General features: G+C 45.3%; 1 protein-coding gene across 1 annotated transcript; it reads left to right on the top strand.

Annotated features, from left to right (window-relative positions):
* The first annotated feature begins 6916 nt into the window (after positions 1-6916).
* On the top strand, positions 6917-12514 carry plvapa (plasmalemma vesicle associated protein a). Its single transcript, XM_023976804.2, has 6 exons — positions 6917-7585; positions 8134-8224; positions 8798-9519; positions 11336-11654; positions 11756-11816; positions 12011-12514. The coding sequence occupies exons 1-6, from the start codon at positions 7196-7198 to the stop codon at positions 12021-12023; spliced, it is 1596 nt and encodes a 531-aa protein (XP_023832572.1). The 5' UTR covers positions 6917-7195; the 3' UTR covers positions 12024-12514.
* The last annotated feature ends 2168 nt before the right edge of the window (positions 12515-14682 follow it).

Raw genomic sequence — 14682 nt, 5'->3', positions numbered from 1 at the left:
ATTTCCTTTGTTTTGTCATTATTTAGTATGGTCAGGGCGTGAGTTGGGGTGGGCAGTCTATGTTTGTATTTCTATGTTTTGCTATTTCTGTGTTTGCCCTGATATGGTTCTCAATCAGAGGCAGCTGTCAATCGTTGTCCCTGATTGGGAACCATATTTAGGTAGCCTGTTTTGTGTTGGGTTTTGTGGGTGGTTGTTTTCAGTCTTTGTGTGTCTGCACCAGATAGAACTGTTTCGGTTGTCACTTTTGTTGTTTTGTATTTTGAGTGTTCCCCTTTATTAAAGTAAGATGAACAATTACCACGCTGCGCATTGGTCCTCCGATCCTTCTAACTTCTCCTCCTCAGACGAGGAAGACGACAGCCGTTACATAATCAGAAGAAACAAAATCTGTTCCCTACCCTCCTACCACTACTGCTAGCCTTTGCAGATTCTGCCGTTATGTTCCTGAAGTTGCTGGTAATAGGTTACAACTGCAACCTTTTTTATTTGCAGTGACAATTTATCTTACCATTTATACCAATCTGCATGCCACAAATGATTTTCATATGCACATCTTCGTGGAACAGTTTTATTTCATTTATAATAGTCTTTGTATCTCAAAATCATTGTCAGAGGTTAATCTACATTCTATCTAAATCTAAATGTGTCACGCCCTGGCCTTAGTATTCTTTGTTTTCTTTATTGTTTTAGTTAGGTCAGGGTGTGACATGGGGTATGTTTGTGTTTTTGTCTTGTCTTGGGTGGTTGTAGTGTCTAGGGGGATTTTGTTAGAGTGTATGGGTTTGTGTTGAGTGAATGTTTCTAGGGAAGTCTATGGTTGAGTGAATGTGTCTAGCTATGTCTATGGTTGCCTGAGTGGTTCTCAATCAGAGACAGATGTTTTTCATTGTCTCTGATTGGGAGCCATATTTAAGGTGGCCATAGGCATCATGTATTTGTGGGTAATTGTCTATGTTTAACGTAAGTAGCTTGTGTGTGCACTTTCGTTTGTAGCTTCACGATCGTTTGTTGTTTTGTTTAGTTTGTATAAGTGTTTCGTTTCGTGTTCATCTTCGTCATTAAAATAAAGAGAAGATGTATTCATATCCCGCTGCGCCTTGGTCCGTCTCTCCACACGATCGTGACAGAATTACCCACCAAAGGACCAAGCAGCGTGTGAAATGGCAACAGGACCCACCTACACAGGATTTCTGGAGATGGGGGACGAATTGGATGGAAAGGGACCTTGGCTCAACCTGGAGAATATCGCCGTCCCAAAGCTGAGCTGGAGGCAGCGAAAGCAGAGACGGCGATATAGGGCAGCACGAGGCAAGGCTGGAAGCCCGTGATACTACCCAAAAATTTCTTGGGGGGGCTAGGAGGTAGTGGCCGAGGCAGGTAGAGACCTGCCCCACTTCCCAGGCTAACCGGGGAGAGCGGAGTACGGGCAGACACCGTGTTACGCAGTAGAGCGCACGGTGTCTCCTGTACGTGTGCATAGCCCAGTGCGGTTATTCCACCTCCCCGCACTGGTAGGCTAGATTGAGCATTGAGCCAAGTGCCATGAAGCCGGCTCTACCTATCTGCCACCATACATCTCCTCGGGCCGGCTTACATGGCACCACCTTACGCATGGTGTCCCCGGTTCGCCTACATAGGGTTATTCCACCTCCCCGCACTGGTCGGGCGACGGGGAGCATTCAACCAGGTAAGGTTGGCAGGCTCAATGCTCAAGGGAGCCATTACGCCTGCACGGTCCGGTATTTCCGGCGCCACCTCCCCGCCCAGTCCTGTTCCACCAGTGCCAACACCACGCACCAGGCTTCCAGTGTGTCTCCAAGCCCTGTTCCTCTCCACGCACTAGTCCAATGGTGCGTGTCTCCAGCCCATTACTACCAGTGCCTACACCACGCACCAAGCCTCCTGTGTGTCCCAGAGTCCTGTGCGTCCTGTTGCTGCTCCCCGCACTAGCCCTGAGATGCGTGTCCCCAGCCCGGTACCACCAGTTCCGGCACCACGCACTAGGCCTAATTGCGTTTCCAGGGTCCAGTATGCCCTGTTCCTGCTCCCCGCACTAGCCCTGAGATGCGTGTCCCCAGCCCGGTACCACCAGTTCCGGCACCACGCACCGGCCTACAGTGCGCCTCAGCCGCCAAGCCATCCGTCTCTCCAGCGCCATCTCCATCCGTCTCTCCAGCGCCATCTGAGCCATCCGTCTCCCAGCGCCTCTGAGCCATCCGTCTCCCCAGCCCATCTGAGCCATCCGTCTCCCCAGCGCCATCTGAGCCATCCGTCTGCTCAGTGCCAATAGAGCCCCCGTTTGTCCGAGCCGTTAGAGCGATCGTCAGACAGGATCTGCCAGAGCGCCAACCAGACAGGATCTGCCAGACCGCCAACCAGACAGGATCTGCCAAATCCGCCAACCAGACAGGATCTGCCAGAGCCGCAACCAGACAGATCTGCCAGAGCCGCCAACCAGACAGGATCTGCCAGAGCCGCCAACCAGACAGGATCTGCCAGAGCCGCCAACCAGACAGGATCTGCCAGAGCCGCCAACCAGACAGGATCTGCCAGAGCCGCCAACCAGACAGGATCTGCCAGGGCCGCCAACCAGACAGGATCTGCCAGGGCCGCCAACCAGACATGAGCAGCCAGATCCGTCAGCCAGCCATGAGCAGCCAGATCCGTCAGCCACCATGAGCAGCCAGATCGTCAGCCACCATGCAGCCAGATCCTCAGCCAGCCATGAGCAGCCAGATCCGTCAGCCAGCCATGAGCAGCCAGATCCGTCAGCCAGCCATGAGCAGCCAGATCCGTCTCAGCCAGCCTGACAGCCAGATCCGTCAGCCAGCCATGTCAGCCAGATTCGTCAGCCAGACATGAGCAGCCAGACCGTCAGCTAGCAGGACGCCAGAGCCGTCCAGCAGGATCCGCCAGAGCCGTCCAGCCAGGATCCGCCAGAGCCGTCCAGCCAGGATCCGCCATTTAGTCTGGTGCTGCCCCTTATCCTGGTACTGCCCCTTATCCTGGTGCTGTCCCTTATCCGTGCTGTCTCTTATCCTGGTGCTGTCTCTTATCCTGGTACTGTCCTTATCCTGGTGCTGTCCCTTATCCTGGTGCTGCCCCTTAGTCCGGTGCTGCCCTTAGTCCGGTGCTGCCTCTTATTCCAGTAGGTTTAGGAAAGCGGGTAGTGACTATGGTGGGGTGGGACCACGACCAGTCCGGAGCCCGCCGTAGACGGAGGCCCACCCAGACCCTCCCCTAGACTATGTGCTGGTGCGCCCGGAGTTCGCACCTTAAGGGGGAGGTTATGTCACGCCCTGGCCTTAGTATTCTTTGTTTTCTTTATGTTTTAGTTAGGTCAGGGTGTGACATGGTATGTTTTGTCTTGTCTTGGGTGGTTTAGTGTCTAGGGGATTTTGTTAGAGTATGGTTGTGTTGAGTGAATGTTTCTAGGGAAGTCTATGGTTGAGTGAAGTGTCTACGTATGTCTATGGTTGCCTGAGTGGTCTCAATCAGAGACAGATGTTTTTCATTGTCTCTGATTGGGAGCCATATTTAAGGTGGCCATAGGCATCATGTATTTGTGGTAATTGTCTATGTTTAACGTAAGTAGCTTGTGTGTGCACTTTCGTTTGTAGCTTCACGATCGTTTGTTGTTTTGTTTAGTTTGTATAAGTGTTCGTTTCGTGTTCATCTTCGTCATTAAAATAAAGAGAAGATGTATTCATATCCCGCTGCGCCTTGGTCCGTCTCTCCACACGATCGTGACAAAATGAAAATTATACAAATCTAAAAGTAACTTTTATTGCAATTGCCAAATTATGTAATAATAACCTACATAAAGCCAACACATAAAAACATTGCAGCATGCAGGTAGAAAATACTTATCACTGGATCAGATCATTACATCTTTAATGCCGAGTGGCTATCGAAAGGGAGAGAGCTGGAAATATTGTTAAAATACTTTGAGGAACTATTGTCATTATGAATTGATTCTAAAAACAGACTTCGATTACTTGCTCTTTGAGGAGAAGAAAAAGTACTTTGAGAAGCTCCGCAGCTCATTAGTGGTGGTGAGTTAAGAAAATCAGAAATACTATCAGACATCCCCAAATGGGTACATTTATGGGCATACAGTTGCGTGCTGGCCAGGTAGACTAGTGCTACTTCTATATGCGTAATCAGGTGCGTGTCCTCGCTCAACATTGTGTTTCAAACAAAAGATGATGAATAAATTGACCAAACTCGGATGTGCTCTGCCTACAACTGTGAGGACAGACGCTGGAGAGGAGAAGCAGGGAGTGAACATTTAATGAAACATTGACAGAAACAGAATCTGGAAAACAAAACGACAAAAATGTTGACACGGTGAACCAACGGAGGAACAGACATACATAGATGGGGCAATCAACAAGGTGAAGACGTCCAGGTGAGTCCAATGAGCGCTGATGCGCATGATGGTGACAGATGTGCATAATGAAGGGCAGCCTGACACCCCTCGAGCGCCAGAGAGGGAGAGCGGCGTGACAACAAAAAAATCTCTTGCATAATTAGTTTTGTTGCTTTGAAAGTGGATAATATTGCATTGATTTGATCACAATTCCCACAGTAAAGGGAAATGTTGATAGTGTTAACTAAGGATGAAAACTCTAAAAAGTTGAGTGAAATTCAATCTCATGCTTTTCTGTGTAACAGTGTTGCTGTGTTCTGTGTTGCTTCCGTCCCTCTCCTCACCCCTACCTGGGCTTGAACCAGGGACCCTCTGCACACATCGACAACAGTCACCCTCGAAGCACCGTTACCCATCACTCCACAAAAGCCACAACCCTTGGAGAGCAAGGGAAACAACTACTTCAAAGTCTCAGAGCAAGTGACATAACCAATTGAAACGCTATTAGCACGCACCCCGCTAACTAGCTAGCCATTTCACACTGGTTACACTCACTCCCCTTTGACCTCCTCCTTTTCTGCAGCAACCGGTGATCTGGGTCACGGCACCAATGTAACAGTGTGCTTCCGTCCCTCTCCTCGCTCCTACCTGGACTTGAACCAGGGACCCTCTGCACACATTGACAACAGTCGCCCTCGAAGCACCGTTACCCATCGCTCCACAAAAGCCACGGCCCTTGCAGAGCAAGGGAAACAACTACTTCAAGGTCTCAGAGCGAGTGACGTCACCGATTGAAACGCTATTAGCGTGTACCCTGCTAACTAGCTAGCCATTTCACACCGGTTACATCTGCACAGGCAGATTTTTTTCTGAGCCAGTCAATTGGGAGCAGGCCCCGCGCACGTTCCGCTTAGTGGAAACATTTGGGTGTGAATACCTTCTGAAGGCACTGTATATATTTAATGTATTAATTGAATAGTGACCACAGCCCTTCCGAAAATACATTTCAATTGTGTTTTAATGCGATTTTTCACCCTGCTATTCACCCCCCTATTCAATGTGGCTCTCAGTGCAGCTTTACTTCTTGGCTATTATGATACATCTGGCAGTTGCTTCTCTGTATTCCTAGGTAGAAACTATAGGCTGAAAACTACACCAGTACCACGTTCTGTCATAGTCCTATAGGGCCGTCTACAACATTAGAGTGAAGGAGTTGAGTCGCCAGAATAGAATTCTAGGAGACAGGTACCCAAGGGGATGCACGTTTTTATTACGCACGTGGTTCGAACCACAATTTTATTCTGACAACATTTACCAGAATACCGGTTGTTTATGCTCCAAATAAACAACCCAATTCATTTTCAATATTCAACATTTTGTGTGTACTTCTGTGTTTGTCCCTGATATCCTGCTTTTGTTCCCAAGCTTTATCTGTGATCTGTCCTGATGGTAGAAACTCGGAAATGGCCAATTCTAATACCTTGGTGAATTACTGCTTCCTCTTAAGACGGGGGTTGGCACAGCAACAATGGCTGCCCACGTCAGCAAGTTGGGTTGAGACGCACAGCATCAAAGGGTTGCTGGCTCTGATACTCTATGGAACAACGTGTAGGCCTACTATTGTCCTGTCACTTAACTAGTGGAGCTGTGCACCGGAAACCATGTTCATGATCCCATAAAAAAAGTTTTTTTGGGGGGGGGGAAATTAGGTCTTTACAATGTGTCATTTTGAGAAAGGCAGTTATGGAGGAAGATAATATATACAGATCAAATCTTTAGAACAAATAATATCTTCAGAACAATGGTCAGAACAAAGGTCAGCACAATTGTCAGAACAATTGTTCATGGATCATATACCTCTCAAGAGTGTGAACATGCATGTACCTACCTATGCTAAATACTTGTCAACAATAACCTCTCTGAACCTCACAACTAATCAGAGAGCAGGTAAGGGTTTAGATCGCTCAAGGAAAATGAAAGACCATTATATATGATGCCTACAAAAACCATCACATTTAAGTGTCCCTAATACCTATGTAATACATATTAGGTACATATACTGGTACAGTTTAGGTACACCTTGTTAAATAGTACTTAGGACTGTTATACCCAAAGACTTTTCCTAAGATTATTATCTCTTTCCCTCTTCGGAGCATGGAATTTCAGGACCACTATCTCTTGTCACATGTGCTGACATGTTGTCAAACAAAGGGGCGGCTGAAACCGCAGGGGGCCAGGGGTAAAAAACAGTGTGTTTGCGTGTGTGTGCATGATGTTATATGTATGTGTGTGCGTATGCGTATGTGTGTACTTGATGTTGTGTGTGTGTGTGTGTGTGTGTGTGTGTGTGTGTGTGTGTGTGTGCCGGGTGTGTGTGTGTGTGTGTGTGTGTGTGTGTGTGTGTCTGTGCGTAATGTTATGTTAACCCTGACATGATGTCCAGGGATGGGGAGGGGGTCAGGAAGGTGTTCCCAGAATGGGAAGTGTGGCAAGGTGTTTATAAAACTCCTGACGATGTTTACACAATCCTGTCTTCTCACTCTCAGACAATGCTCAGGAGAGGAAACGGCTAGAACTCTACTGTTTGGACTGCCACTGTGCGCTACCTTAAGTCAGAAGGGGGATACTATCGCCGAACCACACCACTACCAGGGACTGAGTTCGGTTGCCTAAGATATCTCACATCTTTTCAATTTTTTTGGTATTTCATTTGGTCCTCAAGAAGTGGAACCATTTTGAACCGTCTTAGTTCTGTCTGGGCTTGGCTGTTTCTCAGTAAGGGTGTTCTGTTCTGTACTGTGCCTCAGAGGCTAAACAGTCATGTACAAAAGCAGTTACTCCCAGGCCAAGTTTGGCTTGGAGGCCAGGAGGAAGATCCAGAAGCCCAGAGGGAAGAGCTGTGGCTACTACATGAGGGTTGTCTTCTTCTTCTCCTCTCTGATCCAGTCGCTCATCATCGTCAGTCTCGTTCTCTTCCTGGTCTACGGGAGGTCCCCGGACGCGGCAGCCGAGAGCCGGGTCCAAGACCTGGAGAAGAGCTTCAACCGTCTCTCCATTGACAACATGAACCTCCGGCAGCAGAAAAAGAATCTGACGCTTCTCCTGAATGCTACTCAGACTGACAAGATGCGCAACAACAGGGACATCATAAATCTGCGTCAAATGGCAAACAAATCTGTCATGTTCATCACCAATCTCAGAGACCAAGCGGTAAGTGCTGAGACTGGTTCAGTGGTCAATGCTAGAGAGTTGCGGTGGATGTTTTTTGATATTTTGAAATACTTGAGAGAATAGTTCATTTTTTATATTCAACACAACGACATCAGTACAGTACATACAGTGGGGTCACAGTGAATGGTTTATTGAATATTAATATTAAGTCAGCTTAGTTGTATTAGTGGATAGAAAAATTAAATGTGGTAACTGATTTAGATTTTAGTGTAATTGAACATGAAATAACACGCCTAACAAAAAACAAACTACATTCAAGTATATTAAGTATATCATATCCATTATTATTTCAGCGATCATTATATCCATTCATTTCAGCAAATTTATACCTGAAAAGGTTAAAACAGTGTTACTACATAAACATTAACAATCACTAGTTACGTTCAGATTTAAGTTTGTCAGTTGTATAAAACATATGTATAAAACAACTGTCAACAATAATCTGCATGTACACAGTAGGTGAACCTTGCACTCAAATTTTCTTTAGCGGACAAAATGTGATGCATATCTGTTATTAATATCCACAGAATCAATGCGATAATGATAAGAGAAGCTGTCAGATTCAACTTAACATGAACCGATGCCCCAGAGTCATGACACCAATGACAACACTAAATGGTAAGACAAATTAACTTTAAGACAAACCAATGCTTTCATTGCTCTGCTCTGCACTAGTGTTTCATATGTTCAAACGTCAACACGGAATCTCATCCTTGTAATTCACAGGTGAGCTTTCCTATTCCTATTAGCTTTCCTATTCCTATTAGCTTTCCTAACTTCCCTAACTGGTATTTCTTTGGACAAGAATCAGCAAGGAGCAAATTACAACTTGGCAATGATATTCTGTCTTCACGGTTTTCGGTTTTCACGGCAAATGCTTGCTGTTGTAGTACCTAAGTAAGAATATAAAATAGTGAAAATATCATTTAAATGATTTATCCGCCATTCTGAATTCACTTAAAACCAACACAGGGCTGGGGTTCAATCCAAGCCACCTTGTAGCGTGCTTGGTTTAGAGGGAATTATCTGTTGAGCCCACATCTGCAGTGTTTACTGTGAATATTATATCCGCAACGCAGGAACATTGCCTTTAAAAGGTGCATTGTCGACAGTGCTCCTCGGATAGTGGTTCAGAAGTATTAACACAAAACTTGTTTCTTTCTTTTTTATCTTCCTCAAAAACATTTCCAGGCAACAACAACAATATACATGAAAACCAGGTCCAGCGGCTAGAGCAATTGTTAAAGCTAGTGAGCACCAACTTCAGTCAGACGGTGCAGTTCATGAGGATTGAGATAGAGAACACAGCCAAGAACCGGGACACCCTCACCTTGGATGCCATCTCCCTCCGGAGGGACAAGACCTCCCTGCTGAAACAGCTGGAGAGCTACAGGAAGAAGTGCAAGGAGGACTTCGTCCAATCCCTCAGTGGCATCTCCAACGTCTCCAAAGCCTTCCTGTTGAAGATCGACACCCTCCTGCCCAAAGTCAGCCCCTTCCTGCTCACCTGCGAGAAGCAGCGCGACCACCTGGACCAGATCCGCAACAACTGCTCCAGTCTGTCCCGCGAGGTGGAGACCAAGTTCCAGCACTACCTGGACAACGTAGGCTCCCAGGTGTCGGAGATCGAGGGCCGTAGCGCCAGGCTGCAGGCGGAGAAAGACCAGCTAGCCGAGGACCACCACTGGTGCAGCCAGAACCGCAGCGCCATGGCCCTGGAGCACCAAGAAAAGTTGCAGAAGACCCAGGAGAAATACGACCAGGAGATGGAGAAGCTGCTGACAGGCCGCATGAGGCTGCAGGGGGACAAGGATCTGGGGGAGACAGCGATGAAGGTGAAGGAGGGCGAGATCAAAATCCTCAACGACAAGATCCGGAGCCTCAACGCCTCCTTGGCCAACTGTGGCTCCAGGGTAAAGGAAGATCTGTTCTGTGGTTTAGTAGTGGGCTTTCATCCAGGTCAGAGATAAGGGCCGTTTAAATATAGACAGAAAATGATTTAGAAGTCAAACTGAGGCCAGAAATTGTTTCCGTCCTTGCTGTAGGGATAGAGTTGAGACACTGGTGAAAAGATCTAATCATGTAAATGAGATTTACGATGACAATTATCTCTAGGAAAAAACATTAGTTGAAAATGAAAGCTATGGGAAAGTGAAAAATGTACCCAGGTGAGGGGGGAGAAATGTACCCAGGTGAGGGGGGAGGGTCCAAAATAGGGGAGGGTTGTCTAACTTTAGTTTTTTCTTTGCAGAGAGTTGTGTGTTTTTTTTATTGGGCACAGGGAGGGTAGTGCATCTTTTCCCTGGTTTACATTCACACTTTTTCAGGTTTTATTATATCATTTCTTCCATCCTAACTAAATTTCCGCATCTGCTTGAATGCGCATCCCTGATATCAAGGTGTTATGGTACTTCCCCTATGCACTACGCTTTTCTGCTCCCTAGCTATACCACAGCTCCCTAGCTATATATAAATAAAGATATTCATGAGAGAAGAAGGGTTTGAAAACATGGGAGGCTACAGAAAGGCCAAGGGCTGTAATAGCAGAATTTAAATTGTACTACAAATGTATTGGGGATGCATGGGACAGACTATGATAGAGTCACCGCAGAAGAGCGCAGTGCACGACAAGTGTATGGCTCAAGGTATAACGTGTAGGCTTAGTGCCAGTGCCTCTCCCACACGCCCACTGTTTGATAAATGGGCGATGCGTTTTCAGAGAAGTGGTGTGACCTACACAGATCATTCCTTGGAAACAGAGGGAAGATCTCCTAGGACCATTTAGCTGCTATCTCACCTTTCACACAGGACTCTACCCTATGTTGTGTCGTTTTGAGGGTGCGCTCCAAGCCTTTACCCCATCACATAGGACAGTCTATTGTGCTTTTTTTTGCCACTGGAAAGCACCCACTTTTCTGTCTATCCTACGCCTGCAAAGCGAGTGAGTGGGGTTGCAAGTGCTGTCAGCCCGCCTGTTTGTGCTTTCAGTTTGCCCCGGGGTCCTCCTGGGTACCTTGGAACCCAAACTCTGGGTTTGACCCCTGTATGCCTGGGGTCAGCGGCAAACTGTGTTGTCTCTCCATGGAGCTTGTGGTTACACCCGCTTCTCCAACATTTGTGTCCAGCATGCGCCTTGCGCATTTGCTTGGATGAAAGCGAGAGTATTGCACTAGAGTATTGCAAAATATAATAGCAAAGCTTACAGCCCAGAAAGGGTCTTTCCACCAGAGGTATCTGAGGAACCAAAGGGGTGCACATCTTTCAAATGAGCAACTCATAATCCTTTACATACATTGTTTTTTATTTTATTTTAGTCATTCAGCATGCACTTTTCCAGAGTGACTTACAGGTACAATTAGGGTTAAATGCCTTGCTCAAGGCCAAATCTACAGATTTTCCTCCTAGTTGCCGACTTTTCAGTAACTGGCCCAACGTTCTAAACCGCTAGGCTACCTGCCGCCCGAGCTTTGAAAGCCAATGCAAAAACAAAAATGTGCATCCCTTTGGGTCCCCAGCACCAGGATTGAGAACCACTGCCATAGTGAGATAGCTCACATATATTCTCATAGAACCGCGGTTACGTAAGTAACCTTAAATTATAGGCTTTGTTTGTACTATTATTATTATTATCTGTGATTATAAATTATGTATAACTCATTCTTATATTTTACTATATTTTATGACAGTATTTTCACCTAACATCATTCGCTTTGTCTTATTATGTTTCAGACCGGAATGGGTAGCCCGGGTGCAACTGGTAACACAGGGACAGGCTGGGTAGGGTCGAGTGCAACAGGGCAAGGTAACAGGGGGTCAATTGCTGGAACAGGATTGATGGCAGGAATAGGTGGGTTGGGCGCATCTGCATCTGCAACAGGAAACAGCAATACAGTGTTTGGCAACACAGGAATGGGCGGGGCAGGGTCAAGTGCAACAGGAGTGGGTACTAGGGGATCAGGAGGGACAGGACTGAGTGGTGCCGGGTCACCATCAGGTGTTGCAAAGAAAATCGGACCAGGCTTGGGTAGCCCCAACAGTTACAGTTTAGGTAAGACATACTAGTGTCAAGGCTTGATATAAACATAACTTCTTATTAAGACTGATATGCTATGGGTGATGGCTAATGATGTTGTTCTGTTGTTTCCACAGCTAATATCAATCAATACTTACGCGAGCTGCAGCAGTATTCCAAACCCAACACCGGCTCAGAGTGAGTTCAAACCCCCCGTACAGCAAAGTGACCCGTAAATAAATGTGTTTGTGCCAAAAAATGACCATGTTTCTAGACCTTTTAATTCAACACGGCTGAGAGAACATTTAATGATAACGTTCAAATGTGATCTGCTGCCTGCGGGAGACACAATGAACTGAACGAGTATTTCTATTGTTTCTTCTTGTCTGCAGAGTATCTGGGTAATCCATGGAATCGCAGAGGAAAACGGAGAAGGAATGGGACCCTCTGCTCTAAAACCCAGTCTCCTCATATTGAGTTGTGGTATGTTAATACACAGAGTGTACAAAACATTAAGGACACCTGCTCTTTCCATGACATAGACTGACCAGGTGAATCCAGGTGAAAGCTATGATCCCTTATTGATGTCCCTTGTTAAATTCACTTCAGTCACTGTTGATGAAGGGGAGGAGAGACGGGTTAAAGAAGGATTTTTAAGCCTTGAGACAATTGAGACATGGATTGTGTATGCGTGCCATTCAGAGGGTGAAGGGGCAAAACAAAACATGTAAGTGCCTTTGAATGGGGTCTGGTAGTAGGTACCGGTTTGTGTCAACAACTGCAACGCTTCTGGGTTATTCACCCTCAACAGTTTCCTGTGTGCATCAAGAACTAGACACAACTGTGGGACGCATTGGAGTCAACATGGGCCAGCATCCCTGTGGAACGCTTTATACACCTTGTGGAGTCAATGCCATGACGAATTGAATGAATGAATTGAAACTGGGGGTGCAACTCAGTGTTAGGAAGGTGTCCTTAATGTTTTGTACACCCAGTGTATGTATAATATAATTTCTATCAGCAGCAGCTGCATTGTAATATATCATAAAAGAAGATCTGTTGCTAGTGTGACATGTATTAAATTTTTGCACTTTTTGGGGGATTGAATGTCATTGGTAAACAAATAAGAATGTAGATTATTTGAACATGTTGATTTAGTCAGGAAAAAGGCATGAAAGTCATAAATAATCTGTTTTTAATGTACTGTATATACTTTTATTAAAACGAAGGGATAGGTATTGGAACTCCGGTTCTATGAATGATGTGTGATGACCTCAATGTTTAAGGCACTACTTTGAATTTCACACCGCTGATTTCAGAAACATGTACCCCATCCAAGACGGATATGAATTGTTTGTCCCCATTTGCGTCACCCATTGTGAGGATAATAGTCCCACTGCTGACAGTCCCTCCCCTTCGTCACGTTACAGACATCATTTACTGGAAGACAATTTTATCCGACCAAGATGTTTATGTTTATGTCTGCCAACCTGTCAGACCAATTGGAGCGGATGGGAGGGAAAGGTACAAACACTGGTGTATACAAAACCCAACATTAACAATACCCCCTGGGCTGGCTACAGACTATGTATTTCCATACACTTAATAAGACCATGAAACAACTCTTATAAAAAAACATTGAGAGACGGAAGGATAAAGTTATCCATCAAATCTTCAGTATGTTCTTTCCCCAAAACCAGCCCCTAAAATAGCCTTGGACACCAAACAATGTTTTCTTTTGTTATTGCTGTGTCTATGGGATATATGAACTATTGGAAAGAGTATCCCAGCAACCCCTGGTCCAATAATACAAACACTAACTTCATCAGTCTATAACAGAATTCTTGCCTCAATGGGAAAATAGCATGCTTAAATTACATCTAGGAACATGCCAACCCAGATATTATACAGTATGCCATTAGGCCAACAGCTTTTATCCAAAGCAACTTACAGCTACGCATGCATATATATTTTTTTATGTATAGGTGGCCCCGGGAATCAAACTCACTATCCTAGCATTACAAGAACCATGCTCTACCAACAGAGCATCATCCATTGTGTACCACAGCTCCATTTCAATTTGTCTCAACGGAATCTCGAAAACGACCCATAAACCCTTTGCACGGCATTATTCTATTAAATTAGCACATCCGGATCAATTTCTGAATCAAAGTCTATCTGGCACACCATCTGGCCTACATTAAGCACAATTAAAGTAGAACAGTAGAACGACTGAGAAATGTTGGTGGCAAACACCCTGTTGGAAACAATGCCCAAGGGAACCAACTGTTAATTCAAACATTTTAAATAGGTAAAGTGGTTTGACTGTTTGCCAACTAATATATGGTAGAGTTCAGGATGGGAGACCTCTATCCTGTCTAAAGGAAATCCTTTGTTTAACATCAAGTGTTTTTCCAGTCAGGATGATTGGACCTCCAATTCACATTGAGAGAAGCCATGAGGAGATTGTATGTCTGTGTTCTGATCTGATTCCACTTTAGCACACTCTGCCACACTGGACCACATAGTCTCTTAGACTCTTTCCATTGACAATACCTGAGAAAGAGACATCAAAACTGCAAATGTTGCTGATTTTAAATCAATCAATTAAACTCATCAAAAGTACACTGACTTTAATTGTCCATGTAATAGAGTGGGTTCAAACACGTGTGTGCTATGCATTGTGCAAATTGCACTGCAGGTTACAGTACAAGCAGGCTTGAATATGCTATGAAGTGGATATGTCACAATCAACAAAATGTTCATGAAGCAGTGTTACTGGTATCTAGCAAAATAGTGTAGGAGTGGTATCTAACCTGGTTAACTGTATAATTTTTAAAAAAATAACTCAAGCTACCTAGCTGGCTAACTTGACTAACTTTGGGGTGGAAATGTCCACTTACTTACAGTTAGCCCTGTCCAGCCCTGCCCAGAGGTACGCTAGTAGACAGATGCTGCTGACCAAACAACCAAAATATGGACTTTAAAACTGGGTCAATCAACAACAACCAACAAAATAATAGAAAATCTTTTGAAAATTATTATAGGTGAACATCCCTTTAAA

The sequence above is a fragment of the Salvelinus sp. IW2-2015 genome, linkage group LG32, assembly GCF_002910315.2.
Source record: "Salvelinus sp. IW2-2015 linkage group LG32, ASM291031v2, whole genome shotgun sequence".
NCBI classification, from domain to species: domain Eukaryota; kingdom Metazoa; phylum Chordata; class Actinopteri; order Salmoniformes; family Salmonidae; genus Salvelinus; species Salvelinus sp. IW2-2015.
Note: the sequence above shows the minus strand (reverse complement) of the source record. Positions and strands in the feature narration are given on the sequence as shown.

What these genes read in the sequence shown, in the direction of transcription:
- plvapa (XM_023976804.2), top strand. Translation starts at nt 7,196, where the DNA reads ATGTACAAAAGCAGTTACTCCCAGGCCAAGTTTGGCTTGGAGGCCAGG. An exon ending in ACCAATGACAACACTAAATG is followed by an intron (nt 8,225 to 8,797) that starts GTAAGACAAATT and finishes AAACATTTCCAG; the next exon opens with GCAACAACAACAATATACAT. An exon ending in TGGCCAACTGTGGCTCCAGG is followed by an intron (nt 9,520 to 11,335) that starts GTAAAGGAAGAT and finishes ATTATGTTTCAG; the next exon opens with ACCGGAATGGGTAGCCCGGG.